At 38.0% G+C, this 12,763-nt stretch overlaps 1 protein-coding gene across 4 annotated transcripts in view; it reads right to left on the minus strand.

Annotated features, from left to right (window-relative positions):
* TRIP4 (thyroid hormone receptor interactor 4) overlaps nt 1-12,763 on the minus strand; it is a 65,450-nt gene that overhangs the window by 39,928 nt on the left and 12,759 nt on the right. For 3 of the 4 annotated variants that reach the window (XR_003423125.2, XM_053223895.1, XM_015085562.3), the window contains exons 4-6: nt 9,281-9,493; nt 7,812-7,890; nt 670-799 (exon numbers count right to left, since the gene is read on the minus strand). Coding sequence is in view for 3 of the 4 variants with exons in the window: in XM_053223895.1 (XP_053079870.1) it covers nt 670-799; nt 7,812-7,890; nt 9,281-9,493 (422 nt within the window). In the remaining variant the exon portion in view is untranslated. The remainder of the gene's footprint in view (nt 1-669; nt 800-7,811; nt 7,891-9,280; nt 9,494-12,763) is intronic. The other variant, XM_027067499.2, reaches the window with a different exon arrangement.

A 12,763-nucleotide genomic window follows, 5' to 3' on the forward strand; every position in this document is an offset into this window, starting at 1 on the left:
TGTAGGAGTGTAAAAGCCTATTTAGGAACTTTTTTTTTTTTTTAAGTAGGCTCCACGTCTGGCAGAGCCCAACACAGGGCTCGAACTCATGACCCTGAGATCAAGACCTGAGACGACATCAAGAGTTAGACACTCAACTGACTGAGCCACCTTATCCGCCCTAAATTTAGGGACATTTTAATACACTGATCATTAAATCAGAAAACAAATTTAGTGTTAACGGGAAGGGGAAGGGTAAACCAGGCCTTCCCAGGATATGCCACTACCTATGCTCTTTCAGAAGCAATTTCTTATAGATCCTCCAGAGCCCAGCACAGTCGTTTGCACATGGTAGGTACTCTAACATATGGCAACTGATGGAATGAATGGCTGCAAGGAAAACAACTGGGGAATTCTGTCAACCCAAATCAACTTTCTGGCGGTATACTAGTACTAGCATCTGGCAAAAATTTAATAATGTTGCAGGGTAAGATGCTCTTTATGGGAACCTATCTTACTCAAACATGAATTCAAAAACAAGATGTAGGCCTCCTATGTAGCAGAGCTCTTCTTTTGCTGTGAATCTTTCATACTTCACTGTAAAAAGGTATCAAGTTCCAGAATATTGTTTTAATGGCCAGGATATGTAGACCACTCTATTTCTTACCATTTGTTATTCTAACCACATACCTAGTTCTGTCATATTCTAACAGTTTGTCCTTATGCTTAATAGCCTTCTCCAGACCAGACTTAATTCGCAATTCTTGATTAGGAAGAAGGTCCTTGGTAGAGATGTCCACCTTTCCAGAACTCTCCGTCCCTGAAATTCAATAAGGAAACCAAATGGTATCAGACTGTAATATAAATTAGTTGTATCACTGTGCAGCAAAGAACAAAATATCAGAAGATCTGGCTCTGTTTTAAATGGCTGACAGCCTTCATTTCAATGAAAAACAAATAACACGTGCTAGGCTTTACTTATTAAGCACCAAGCAGGGTTTCACACAAGATTGGTTTTCAGGAAACATTAGGATCCACTTCTTCCCATGTGGAAATTTGGATCACTAAGGGTACCAAACTGTTAAACAATATAAAAATGCCATGTGAAGGAAAAGATTTATTAAGTAGGGGTGACTACAACCTTTAAACATACTTTCAGGGGTGCCTTGGCATCTCAGTCGGTTAACCATCTGACCCTCGATTTGGGCTCAAGTCATGATTTCATGGTTTATGAGTGTGAGACCCATGTGGGGATCTGTGCTGACAGTGCAGAGCCTGCTTGGGATTCTCTCTCTCCCTCTCTCTGCCTTTTCCCCATTCGCAATCTCTCTCAAAATAAATAAACTTAAAAAAAATAAACATACTTAGACATAGCAAAATTAAAAAAGACAATGGAAGAAAAAAAGAGTAGAAATTGCAGGAAAGGGACAGAAATGAATACTGAAGGGCGCCTGGGTGGCTCAGTCAGTTAAGCGTCCAACTTTGGCTCAGATCATGACCTCACATTTCGTGGGTTTGAGCCCTGCATTGGGCTCTGTGCTGACAGCTCAAAACCTGGAGAATGCTTCAGACTTTGTGTCTCCCTTTCTCTGCCCCTCCCCCGGTTGTGCTTGATCTCTCTCTCTCTCAAAAATAAGTATAAAAAAAAATTTTTTTTAATACTGAAAACTTATTAGATGCTAAGGCACTTAATATATATTATTTAATTCTCCCAATAACTGTGTAAGACAGTTTATATTATCTTTGTTTTATAAAAAAAGAAACTAAAGTTTAGAGACGATAATATACTTACTGAGTCACTCAGAAATTAAAACGTGGAAACAACATTTAAACTTAGGTCTAACTCTAAAGCCCACATTCATTCCTCAGCCCATGTGTCATCTCCTACATGACAGCAAACCATAAACCTATATATCACAGAAAAGAGAGCCATGAATTATGATAAAGCCAAGATCTAAGATGCATTAGGAAAACAACGAGGCTATAATTAAGGCTGACCTTATGCTTATTTTAAACTCCAGGCCTGTTCAAATTCCTATCAAAACTCTCTCTTAAGATTAAAACGAAAGGGGAGCATGAGGGACTCAGTTGGTTAACCATCAAACTTGGCTCAGGTCATGATCTCACAGTTTGTGGGTTCGAGCCCCATTTGGCTCTGTGCTGACAGCTCAGAGCCTGCTTCGGATCCTCTGTATCCCTCTCTCTACCCCTTCCCTGTTAGCACATGTACATGCTTTCTAACAAACAAATAAACATTTTAAAAAAAGACTAAAGAGAGAGAGAAACAGAGATTCTTGTGTTCTGAACATAAGAAAAACACTTAGGGGGCACCTGGGTGGCTCAGTTGGTTAGGCTTCTGACTCTGGCTCTGGTCACGATCTTGTGATTCATGAGTTCAAGCCCTGCATCAGGCTCTGTGCTGACAGCTTGAAGCCTGGAACCTGCTTTGGATTCTGTCTCCTTCTCTCTCTGCCCCACCCCCACTCGCACTCCGTCTCTCTCTCTCTCAAAAATAAACATTTTAAAATATTTTTAAAAAAAAGGCATTTATAACTACCTTTTCTCATAATAATGACCTTAAAGAAATTCTAACTGAAAAAATATGGAGATAATGTTCAACCTCTTCAATAAAATAATTAACTACAAAAATAAAAATATTTGAAATGTCAAAATTCAATAGTGACAGATTTTAGCCATTATGCTGTTGTAGACTGATACAATATTTTGGTAAAGTAATGTGGCAAATACATTTTAAGTGTCAAAAATGATCATATTAAAGACAAATACCATATGATTTCACTTATATGTGAAATCTAAAAAAAAAAACAAAAAGCAGAAACAGACCCCTAAATGCAGAGAACTGGTGGCTGCCAGAGGGGAGATGGATTGAGAGACAGGCAAAAAGGTATGAATGGGAGTGGGAGGTACAGGCTTCTGGTCACAGACTGATTAAGGAAGAAAAGTACAGCATACAGAATCTACTCAATGGTATTTTCATAGCATCATATGGTGACAGATGGTAGCTACATGTGTGGTGGTGAGCATAGTATAACATGTACAATCTAAGTTATGTATACCTGAAACTAATATAACATTGTGTATCAACTATACTTCACTTTTAAAAAAAATAATAATATTCTTTAAAAAAATAAAAAGTAAATAAATAAAACTCATCTTCTTTGGGGTGCCTAGTTGGCTCACTTGGTGGAACATGCAACCCTTGATCTCAGGGTTATGAATTCAAGCCCCACGTTGGGTGTAGAGATTAATTAAAAAAAAAAAAAAAAAAAACCCAAAATAATCTTTGACTCAGTAATCCCATTCTTGGGAATTTATCCCAAAGCGATAAATTGAAAGATATATTAACAAAGGTGACTGTAATATTTATAATTTTTGAAGAGTCAAAATTTTCAGTAACTGGAAGTAGGTGATCAAATTACAATAAATCAAGTTAATAGACTATTTTGGGCCACTAAAATCAATAAATGTGAAGAATATATAGCAACATAGAAATTATAAAATACTAATAGAGAAAAATGAAAACAAAAGAAAAAAAGGAAAACAAAATCCTATACACACTATGATCACTAATACTAACCAATTTTTATTTTTTATTATTTTTTTTAAACATTGATTTATTTTTGAGACAGAGAGAGCATGAACAGGGGAGGGTCAGAGAAAGAGGGAGACACAGAATCTGAAACAGGCTCCAGGCTCTGAGCTGTCAGCAGAGAGCCCGACGCGGGGCTCGAACCCAGGGACCGTGAGATCATGACCTGAGCTGAAGTCGGACGCTTAACCGACTGAGCTACCCAGGCGCCCCCCCCAACCAATTTTTAATGGAAAAAAAAAAAAAAGAAAACAAAACTATGAACTAAAGCAAAAACAAAAATTTGCATAAGTGGAAAGTAATGGATACATTGTTTTTCCTTTTAAAAATGTCCTGGGGCGCCTGGGTGGCTCAGGCAGCTAAGCAACCAACTCTTGATTTCAGCTTGGATCACCATTTCATGGTTCATGAGATCAAACCCTGAATTGCGCTCACGTTGTTGGTGCAAAGCCTGCTTTGGATTCTGTGTCTCCCTCTCTCTCTGCCCCTCCCCCACTCATGCTCTGTCTTTCTTTCTCAAAAATAAACATTAAAAAAAATTTGTTTTTTGATTCTTAATGCCCTTAAATATTTTTAAGATCTTTGTAATGTTTGTTTGTTTAATGTTTTATTTATTTTTGAGAGACAGAACGTGAGCAGGGGAGGGGCAGAGAGAGAGGGAGACACAGAACCCCAAGAAGGATCCAGGCTCTGAGCTGTCAGCACAGAGCCTGATGTGGGGCTCGAACCCATGGGCAGATCACAACCTGAGCCAAAGTTGGATGCTTAACTAACTGAGCCACCCAGGAGCCCCAAATGTCTATGTATTCTTGAGAGAGAAATAGAGTGTGTGCAAGAGTGGGGGAGGGGCACAGACAGAGGGAGACAGATGATCCCAAGCAGGCTCTGCACTGACAAGAGAGAGCCCAATTTGGGGTTCCAAGTCACAAACTGTGAGATCATGACCTGAGCTGAAGTTGGACGCTTAACCAACTGTGCTACCCTAAGCTGAAGTTGGACGCTTAACCAACTGAGCCACCCAGGTGCCGCCCCCCAAAATTTTATTCTTTTAAAATGTTCATTTATTTTTGAGAGAGAAAATGTGAACGGGGGGGGGGGAGGCAGAGAGAGAAGGGGACAGAGGATCTGAGTCAGGCTCTGTGCTAAGAGCAAAGAGCTCAGGGCAGGGCTAGAGCTATGAGATCATGACCTGAGCCAAAATCGAAAGCTGGACTTTTAACTGACTGACTCACTCAGGTGCCCAGAATGGGGCTCGAACTCACAACCCTAAGATCAAGAGTTGCATGCTTCACTGCCTGAGCCAGCCAGGCACCCGTGTCCTTAACAATTTTTATTAAGTGTTTTTCAACTATAAGAGACAAAGAAAAGGGCATCTGGGTAGCTCAGTTGGTTGAGTGTCTGACTCTTGGTTTCAGCTCAGGTCATGATCTCACAGGTTTTGAGTTTGAGCCCTGCATCAGGCTCTGCAATGACAGTGGGGTGCCTGCTCAGGATTCTCTCTCTGCCCCTTCCCTGTGCTCTCTCAAAACATAGGCTAACTAAAAAAAATAATAATAAATTATTAAAAAAAGACTTAGAAAAGAGTTGCAAAAAAAAAAAAAAGAAAGAAAAGTTCTATATAACTTTCTGTCAGTTTCCCTTAATGCTAATACCTTATCTCACATAACCATAGTACAATTATCAAAAGAAATTAACAATCGTATCCTTTTTTTTAATTTAAATTTTAGTTAGTTAACATACCGTGCAATATTGGTTTCAGGAGAATTCAGTGATTCATCACTTACATACAAACCCAGTGCTCATCACAATTAAGTGCCCTCCTTAGTATCCATCACCCATCTAGCCCATCTCCCACCCACCTTTCCCCATCAACCCAGAGTTTGTTCCCAACAGTTAAGAATCTCTTGTGGTTTGTTTCCCTATCACCTCTTTCCCCCTCCTTCCCATATATTCATCTGTTTTGTTTCTTAAATTCCACATGAGTGAAATCATAGAGTACTTGTCTTTCTCTCATTGACTTATCTCCCTTAACATCTGCGTTGTTGCAAATGGCAAGATTTCATTCTTTTTTGATGGCTGAGTAATATTCCATTGTATATGTATACCACATCATCTTTATCCATTCATCAGTCGATGAACATCTGGGTGGCTGCACCAGTTGCATTCCCACCAACAGTGCAAGAGGGTTCCCCTTTCTCTGCATCCTTGTCAACAGCTGTTGTTTCTTGTGTTGTTAATTTTAGCCATTCTGACAGGTGTGCGGTGGTATCTCACTGTGGTTTTGATTTGTATTTCCCTGATGATGAATGATGTTGAGCATCTTTTCATGTCTCTATTAGCCATCTGGATGTCTTCTTTGAAAAAGTGTCTATTCGTGTCTTCTGCCCATTTCTTCACTGGGTGATGTTTTTTGAGTGCTGGGCTTTAGAAGTTCTGTAGAGATTTTGGATACTAACCTTTTATCAGAGAAGTCATTTGCAAGTATCTTCTCCCATTCCGTGGGTTGCCTTTTAGTTCTGTTGTTTCCTTCACTGTGCAGAAGCTTTTTATCTTGATGAAGTCCCTGTAGTTCATGTTTGCTTTTATTTCCCTTGCCTTTGGTGAGGTGTGTAGTAAGAAGTCACTCTGGCAGAGGTCAAAGAGGTTGTTGCCTGTGTTCTTCTGTAGGATTTTGATGGTTTCCTGTCTCACATTTAGGAATTTCATTCATTTTGAATTTATTTTTGTGTATAGTGTAAGAAAGTGGTCCAATTTCATTCATTTGCAGGTCGCCATCCAGTTTTCACAACACCATTTGTTAAAGAGATTGTCTTTGTTCCACAGGATATTCTTTCCTGCTTTGTCAAAGATTAGTTGACCATATAGTTGTGGGTCCATTTCTGCGTTTTCTATCTATGTGTCTGTTTTTGTGCCAGTATCATACTGTCTTGATGACTACAGCTTTGTAATATAGCTTACTATAATATTATCAACTAAATTACAGTCTTCATTTGGATTCCAACATTTTTTCCATTAATGTTATTTTCCTGTTCTGGGATCCAATTCAGGATCCTACATTACAGTTACTTGTCATGTCTCCTCAGTTATCGTCTAATCTGTGACAATCTTCAGTCTTTCCTGGTTTTTCATGACTTTGCAAATCTGCTATTCTTTAACTTTTCATCCAACAGTTTTAGCATCCATTGGTGGATCTTGCCTGTAGCAATTACTACTGCTGTGGTATTCTAAATGGCAATTTTCTACAACCCTCATTCCTTCACATTATTAATTGGAATTTTTCTATAAGAAAAAGCTGACCCTTCTCCCCTATTTATTAACTTATTCATTTAATTCAGGACATTAATTTTATTATCTCAGTTATAATCCAATATTATTATTAGTTTTTTACTCAATGTTATGTGGCTTTAACACTTAAAAAAATTTTTTAACATTTATTCATTTTTGAGAGTGAGAGAGACAGAGCATGAGTGGGGGAGGGGCAGAGAGAGAGGGAGACACAGAATCCAAAGCAGGCTCCAGGCTCTGAGCTGTCAGCACAGGGCCCGACGCGGGGCTCGAACTCACAAACCGCGAGATCATGACCTGAGCCAAAGTCGGTCGCTTAACCAAGTGAGCCACCCAGGTGCCCCAACACTTTTTAAATAAATAAAAGCTTGTAGGGGTGCCTGGGTGGCTTAGCTGGTTAAGCCTCTGACTCTTGCTTTCAGCTCAGGTCATAATCACACGTTTCAAGAGACTGAGCCCCGCATTGAGCTCTGTGCTGACAGTATGGAGCCTGCTTGGGTTCTTTTTCTCCCTTTCTCTGCCCCTCCCTTGTTCATGTGCACTCTTTCTCTCTTGCACAAAATAAATAAATAAACATTTTTTAAAAATATAAAATAAATGCTGAGAGAAGCACCTGGGTGCTTCAGTCAATTAAGCATCCTTCTCTTGATTTTGGCTCAGGTCATGATCTCGTAGATCCTAGGATCGAGCCCCACATCAGGCTCTACTCTGACAGCATGGGGACTGCTTGTGATTCTTTCTTTCCCTCTTTCTCTGCCCTTTATCCACTTCTCTCTCTCAAAAGAAAAAATAATATAAAAAAAAATTTTTTTAAACACCTGTAGGATAAATGAGTAAATAAACTGCATCTTGCATACCAGTATACAAGAAAAACAATCACAGACACAACAATATGTATTAATCACCATGGTAATCCAATCAGAACATTGTTGCCTACCTGACATTAGCTTCTTCAGCAATTTCTGGCTTTTGTTTGAGTCACGCTGTAAAATATCCTGTTCTTCACGAGTACATACCTATAAAGTAACAAGAACAAGACACATGATCCAATAGTTACATTAATTTTGTCTTAATATATCTAAAAAGTAACCTCAAATTACACGAGATATGGCAATAAAATGAGACCATTGGTGCTTTTTGTTATCCAAACCTAACAAAAATATACAAATCCAAATGAGTTTGCCCTGGTCTCTTTCGATTTTTCCCTTCTTACGTGAACCATAGAAAAAATTGATCTCATTGGAAGTGTCCCTAAATGATTTGATAGCTAAAAAAAAAAAAAAAAAAAGAAAAACATCTAACTTACTTTCAAAGGACAAAGATTTGCCATCATTGAATATTGGGGAAAAAAATATAATACTTTTTTTTTTAAAAAAGACTTCCAGTTCTAATCATTTAATCCAAGTCTTACAAAAGAAATTATAAACAGATGTCTTATTAGAAAGAACCAGAAAAAGCAAATTACAGTGCCACCAGTGAAAACTAGTCTTTTATACTATACATATTTCATTTGTCTTTGAATACTACCTACTTATAAAATAATGAATATATTAAGCAAAGAAAAAGTTCTATTTATTACAAAATGACTGCAATTATAAGGGAGGCAAAAAAGGAGTTTTTCAAACCAATTTCATACTGAGTTTATAAAACTACAAGACTTCAAAGGCCAATCTGCTTTACGTTACTCTTTCTTGAATTTAAGGATTCAAAAGACTTATCAGAAAACATGGAAATTGCCTAGAGGTTGCTGCAGTGGCACAAAGTTCCCACTAGCAGCTATAGGGTGTTTTTCTACAGAAAGCCCCATATCAGAGGATATTTACTGATTTAAGAATGTATTTTTTCATTTTATATTTTTTATTGTAGATACTATATTTTTCAGGTCATCCACTACTAGCTTATTTTTTTTTTCAGCTTAGTTTTTGAGTGTACTGTAAAAAGGCACCAGAGAAGGGAAAACAAGGCAATATATAAAATGGATGCCTTTACCAACATCAAACACCATTGCTTCTGCCAACCAGCTCAACTGGCAGAATAAGCTTTGCAGACAACTCATTAGGGTGTTTGTAAGACAGTCATTACTACCACACTCTTGAGATCATTCTCTCAGACAACGAAGATGGAGATGAGTTGTCCTGGAAATAGAAGCTATAATAACCTCAGGATTATGTTATAGTACAAGACTTGGAGCCTTCAACAATATATATACTCAAAACTCTTCTCACTAACAGTCCTCAGTACTAAGATATAACCTTGGTTTCTTGATTAATCGAATTCCTGCTACTGGAGTTTACTGGACATTTGAGGGAAGAAATTTCCTAAGAAAAAAGAAATTACTAAGGATGTGAATGTCCCTATGTACTCAACCAAAAGATAGTAAAATAAAATATAAAAGAAACAATTTACCAGAGTGCCACAGAAAAAGCAGGGGCCAGAACCTTCTTGTTCACAGACAATGCGCCCACAGATCAGACAGTTATTGATCAGCTTGTGCTTCTGGCCCAGGCAATCACAAGGATGGCGACCAGGAATCAGGACTGCAAGCCTGTCCTGTCCCTCTTTTGTGTATAAACTGACAAACTTTGTCTTCTTCTTTAAGGAGCTGCTGTTCTCCTGTGCCTAATTGTACAAAGATATCAGAAATAACATTAAAAAAATTAATGACAATGAAAATAGTCAAGAAAAGAAAAACCTCAGTTCTGTTCAATGACAACTTATATACTACCTAGGAACCATGACAGAAGGTAGTGAGAGAAACACAAATTAAGGGTTATAATCAAGGGTCTGAAGAAAGGTTATATTCTAGAAAAGCTACCTGATATACCTTGCCTTTTTTGCTAGTAGCTTTCAGTCCCCTATTATAGCTGGTAGAAGGTAAATCTAGCAGTAAAAGCTGTTTACGGGACATATATAAGCATGCTTAAAGTGGAGATCATAAAAACAAGAATGTCTCTAAAAGCAGATGATACAGGTTTAAAATAAGAAAAATTAAAAAAAAATGACTCAATAAGAAAAAGACAGATGACACAATAGAAAAATGGGCAAACTATCTAAACAGGAACTTCATTCAAGAAGATATCCAACTGGCCACCAGACACAGGAAAAGGTACTTAAGCTACCCTTCATTACTCATCAAGGTAATGCAAAAGAAAACCAAAATTCAATACCAACCAGAATGGCTAAACTGAAAAAGAAAATACAGAAGAGTGCTGGTAAGGATACAAGAACAATTAAAGCTTTCATACACTGTCAGTGGGAGTGTAAACTGGTATCTACCAAAGTTGAACATATGCATATCTTGTGACTCAGCAATTCAGTTCTTGGATATATACTCAACAGAAATGTGTAAATATGTTCACCAGAAGACATGTACAAGAATGTCACTGCAGCAATGGAACTGGAAACTATCCAAATGTTCAACAGATTGACGTATTCACTTAATAGAATTGTCGGTAGCTATGAGAATGAAAAAGTATAGCTACACAAAACAATATTGCTAATTCCCATAAACCATGTTGATTGAAAGAAACCACAAACAAAAGAATACACACTATATAGCTCCATTTACACAAAATTCATAAGCAGGCAAAACTAATCTATGGTGTTAGAAGTCAGGAAGGTGTTTTCGCCGGGGAGGGACGTCATTTTTTTGGGGGACAAAATGGGGGTCTTTTAGAGGAAGGGTGATGTTTTGTTTCTGGCTATAAACATATGGTCAGTTTGTGAAAATACATCTGTTCACTTCTGTCTATATGTTGTAAAATTAAAAGTTTAAATAGAAAACTTTATTTATCAGCCTCTTAGTCCATTCAAGCTGCTATAACAAAACATAACAGACTGGGTAGCTTATAAACAACAGAAATTTATTTCTCACAGTTCTAGAGGCTGGAAGTCCAAGATCAGAGTGTCAGCATGGTTGGGTGAGGGCCCTCTTCCAGGTCACAGAAATGATTTCTTCTAGATCACTGTATCCTAACACAGCAAAAGGGGCAAGGAAGCTCTGTGGGATCTGTTTTACAAGAACACTAATTCTATTCATGAGGGTTCTACCTTCATGACATAAGAACCTCCCAAAGGCCCTACTTCCTAATATAATCGCACTAGCATTTCAACATATAAATTTGGGTGGGGGGGACATAAACATTCAAACACTTATTTATATAGATGCCTCTCGCTTTCCCTTTTCAGGGAAGAAACATCTTCAAGAGTTTTAGCGGATGGGAAAATTACTACAAGGAAAAGAACAATTCTTTGCTATGACATGCTAGAAGTTGAGATACCCAAAGCCAGAAGTTGAGATATAGAGACAATACCATAGAAGTCAACTTAGGTGAATATTAAAATCTGAGAGAGTGCTAAAGATTTTATCTAATCTAGCAGGTGGCCATTTTTCAAACTAGTCAATTATATTTTTGGCTGTCAGTGATCATGGTGAGAAGATTAAAATCTCTAAGCAGAAACTTGTATTTGACTCCCATTAAATTATCCAGTAACATTAACATAAGGTATTTGAGGGCTGTGCTTTGATGAGTTCCCATATACATAATGGGCAATGAGTACATATTGAGAAATACAGGAGAAAAAGGAAGAACAGGACAAGTAAGAAAATTCATAGCCTATCACTGCACTGCTTAAAACTATTCACTGCCTTCCCATTGTGCTTAGAATAAAATCCAAGCTACTTATAATGCCCTATAAAACTTTACATATGGCCTCCAGGTGCTCTCCAATCTCTTCTACATATCACTCTTCCCCTGTTCACTATGCTCCAGCCACACAGGCTTCTGATAATTGCTAAACACCTGTCTCCATCTCTCCTTTACACTTGTCATTCTCTCGATCTGAATGGTTCCTAGCCCATCTCTTTATATGCTGCCTCCTTTTCTTTTTTTTTTTTTCTAATTTTTTTTTTAACGTTTTATTTATTTTTGAGACAGGGAGAGACAGAGCATGAACAGGGGAGGGTCAGAAAGAGGGAGACACAGAATCTGAAACAGGCTCCAGGCTCTGAGCTGTCAGCACAGAGCCCGACGCAGGGCTCGAACTCACGGACCGCGAGATCATGACCTGAGCTGAAGTCGGGCGCTTAACCGACTGAGCCACCCAGGTGTCCCAGGGCTCCTTTTCATTGTTCAGTTCTGAGCTATAATTTCACTCCCTCTGAAAGGCTTTCCCTGAATACTCTACCTAAACTAGCTCCCTTCCTACCAACTACTGCCTATCACATTGCCCTTTTTATTTCTTTCATGGCAGTTTTTATAATCTATAATTAATTATTTTTTTCCAACTGTCTTTTCTATGTTTCCTTTGAACCACTAAGATGTAACCTCTAGGAGAGCATAGAAACCTAGAGTGTTTTATTTACTGCTATAATGTGTAATGCCTAAATCAGTTCTTGACATACAGTAGACATGCAATACAATTTTCTGAATTTTCTAAATAACCAAATGAACTGCATATAGAACATGGAGACAGATTTACCTACAGGACCAAAAGTGGAACTGTCAGTACACAGCTTGATCATTACTCATGATTCCAGGTCTATGAATTTGCCTACTAACTAAAATCTATTTGTAACCCCCAAATCAACACTCCAGGTGCTTTTACAACCATTTGTGGACATGAGCAGGGTGGCAAAAAATCTGAGCCTCTAAATGTATAGATTTCCCGCTAAGGCCGAGCGAAGGAATGATCTGCCTTCTTGTTTCAGCTGTCACGCTGTAAACAAGTGTCTTATTTTCAGTCTATTTACTATCACTTTTTTTGCATTTTTGTGCTTTTTCTTGGTGATCCTAGTATTTAAAATGGTCCCATGCATAGTGCTTACATGTTGTCTAGTATTCCTAAGCACAAGGCTGTACCTTATATAATAGATGTGTTAGATAAGCT

The sequence above is a fragment of the Acinonyx jubatus genome, chromosome B3, assembly GCF_027475565.1.
Source record: "Acinonyx jubatus isolate Ajub_Pintada_27869175 chromosome B3, VMU_Ajub_asm_v1.0, whole genome shotgun sequence".
Taxonomy (NCBI): domain Eukaryota; kingdom Metazoa; phylum Chordata; class Mammalia; order Carnivora; family Felidae; genus Acinonyx; species Acinonyx jubatus.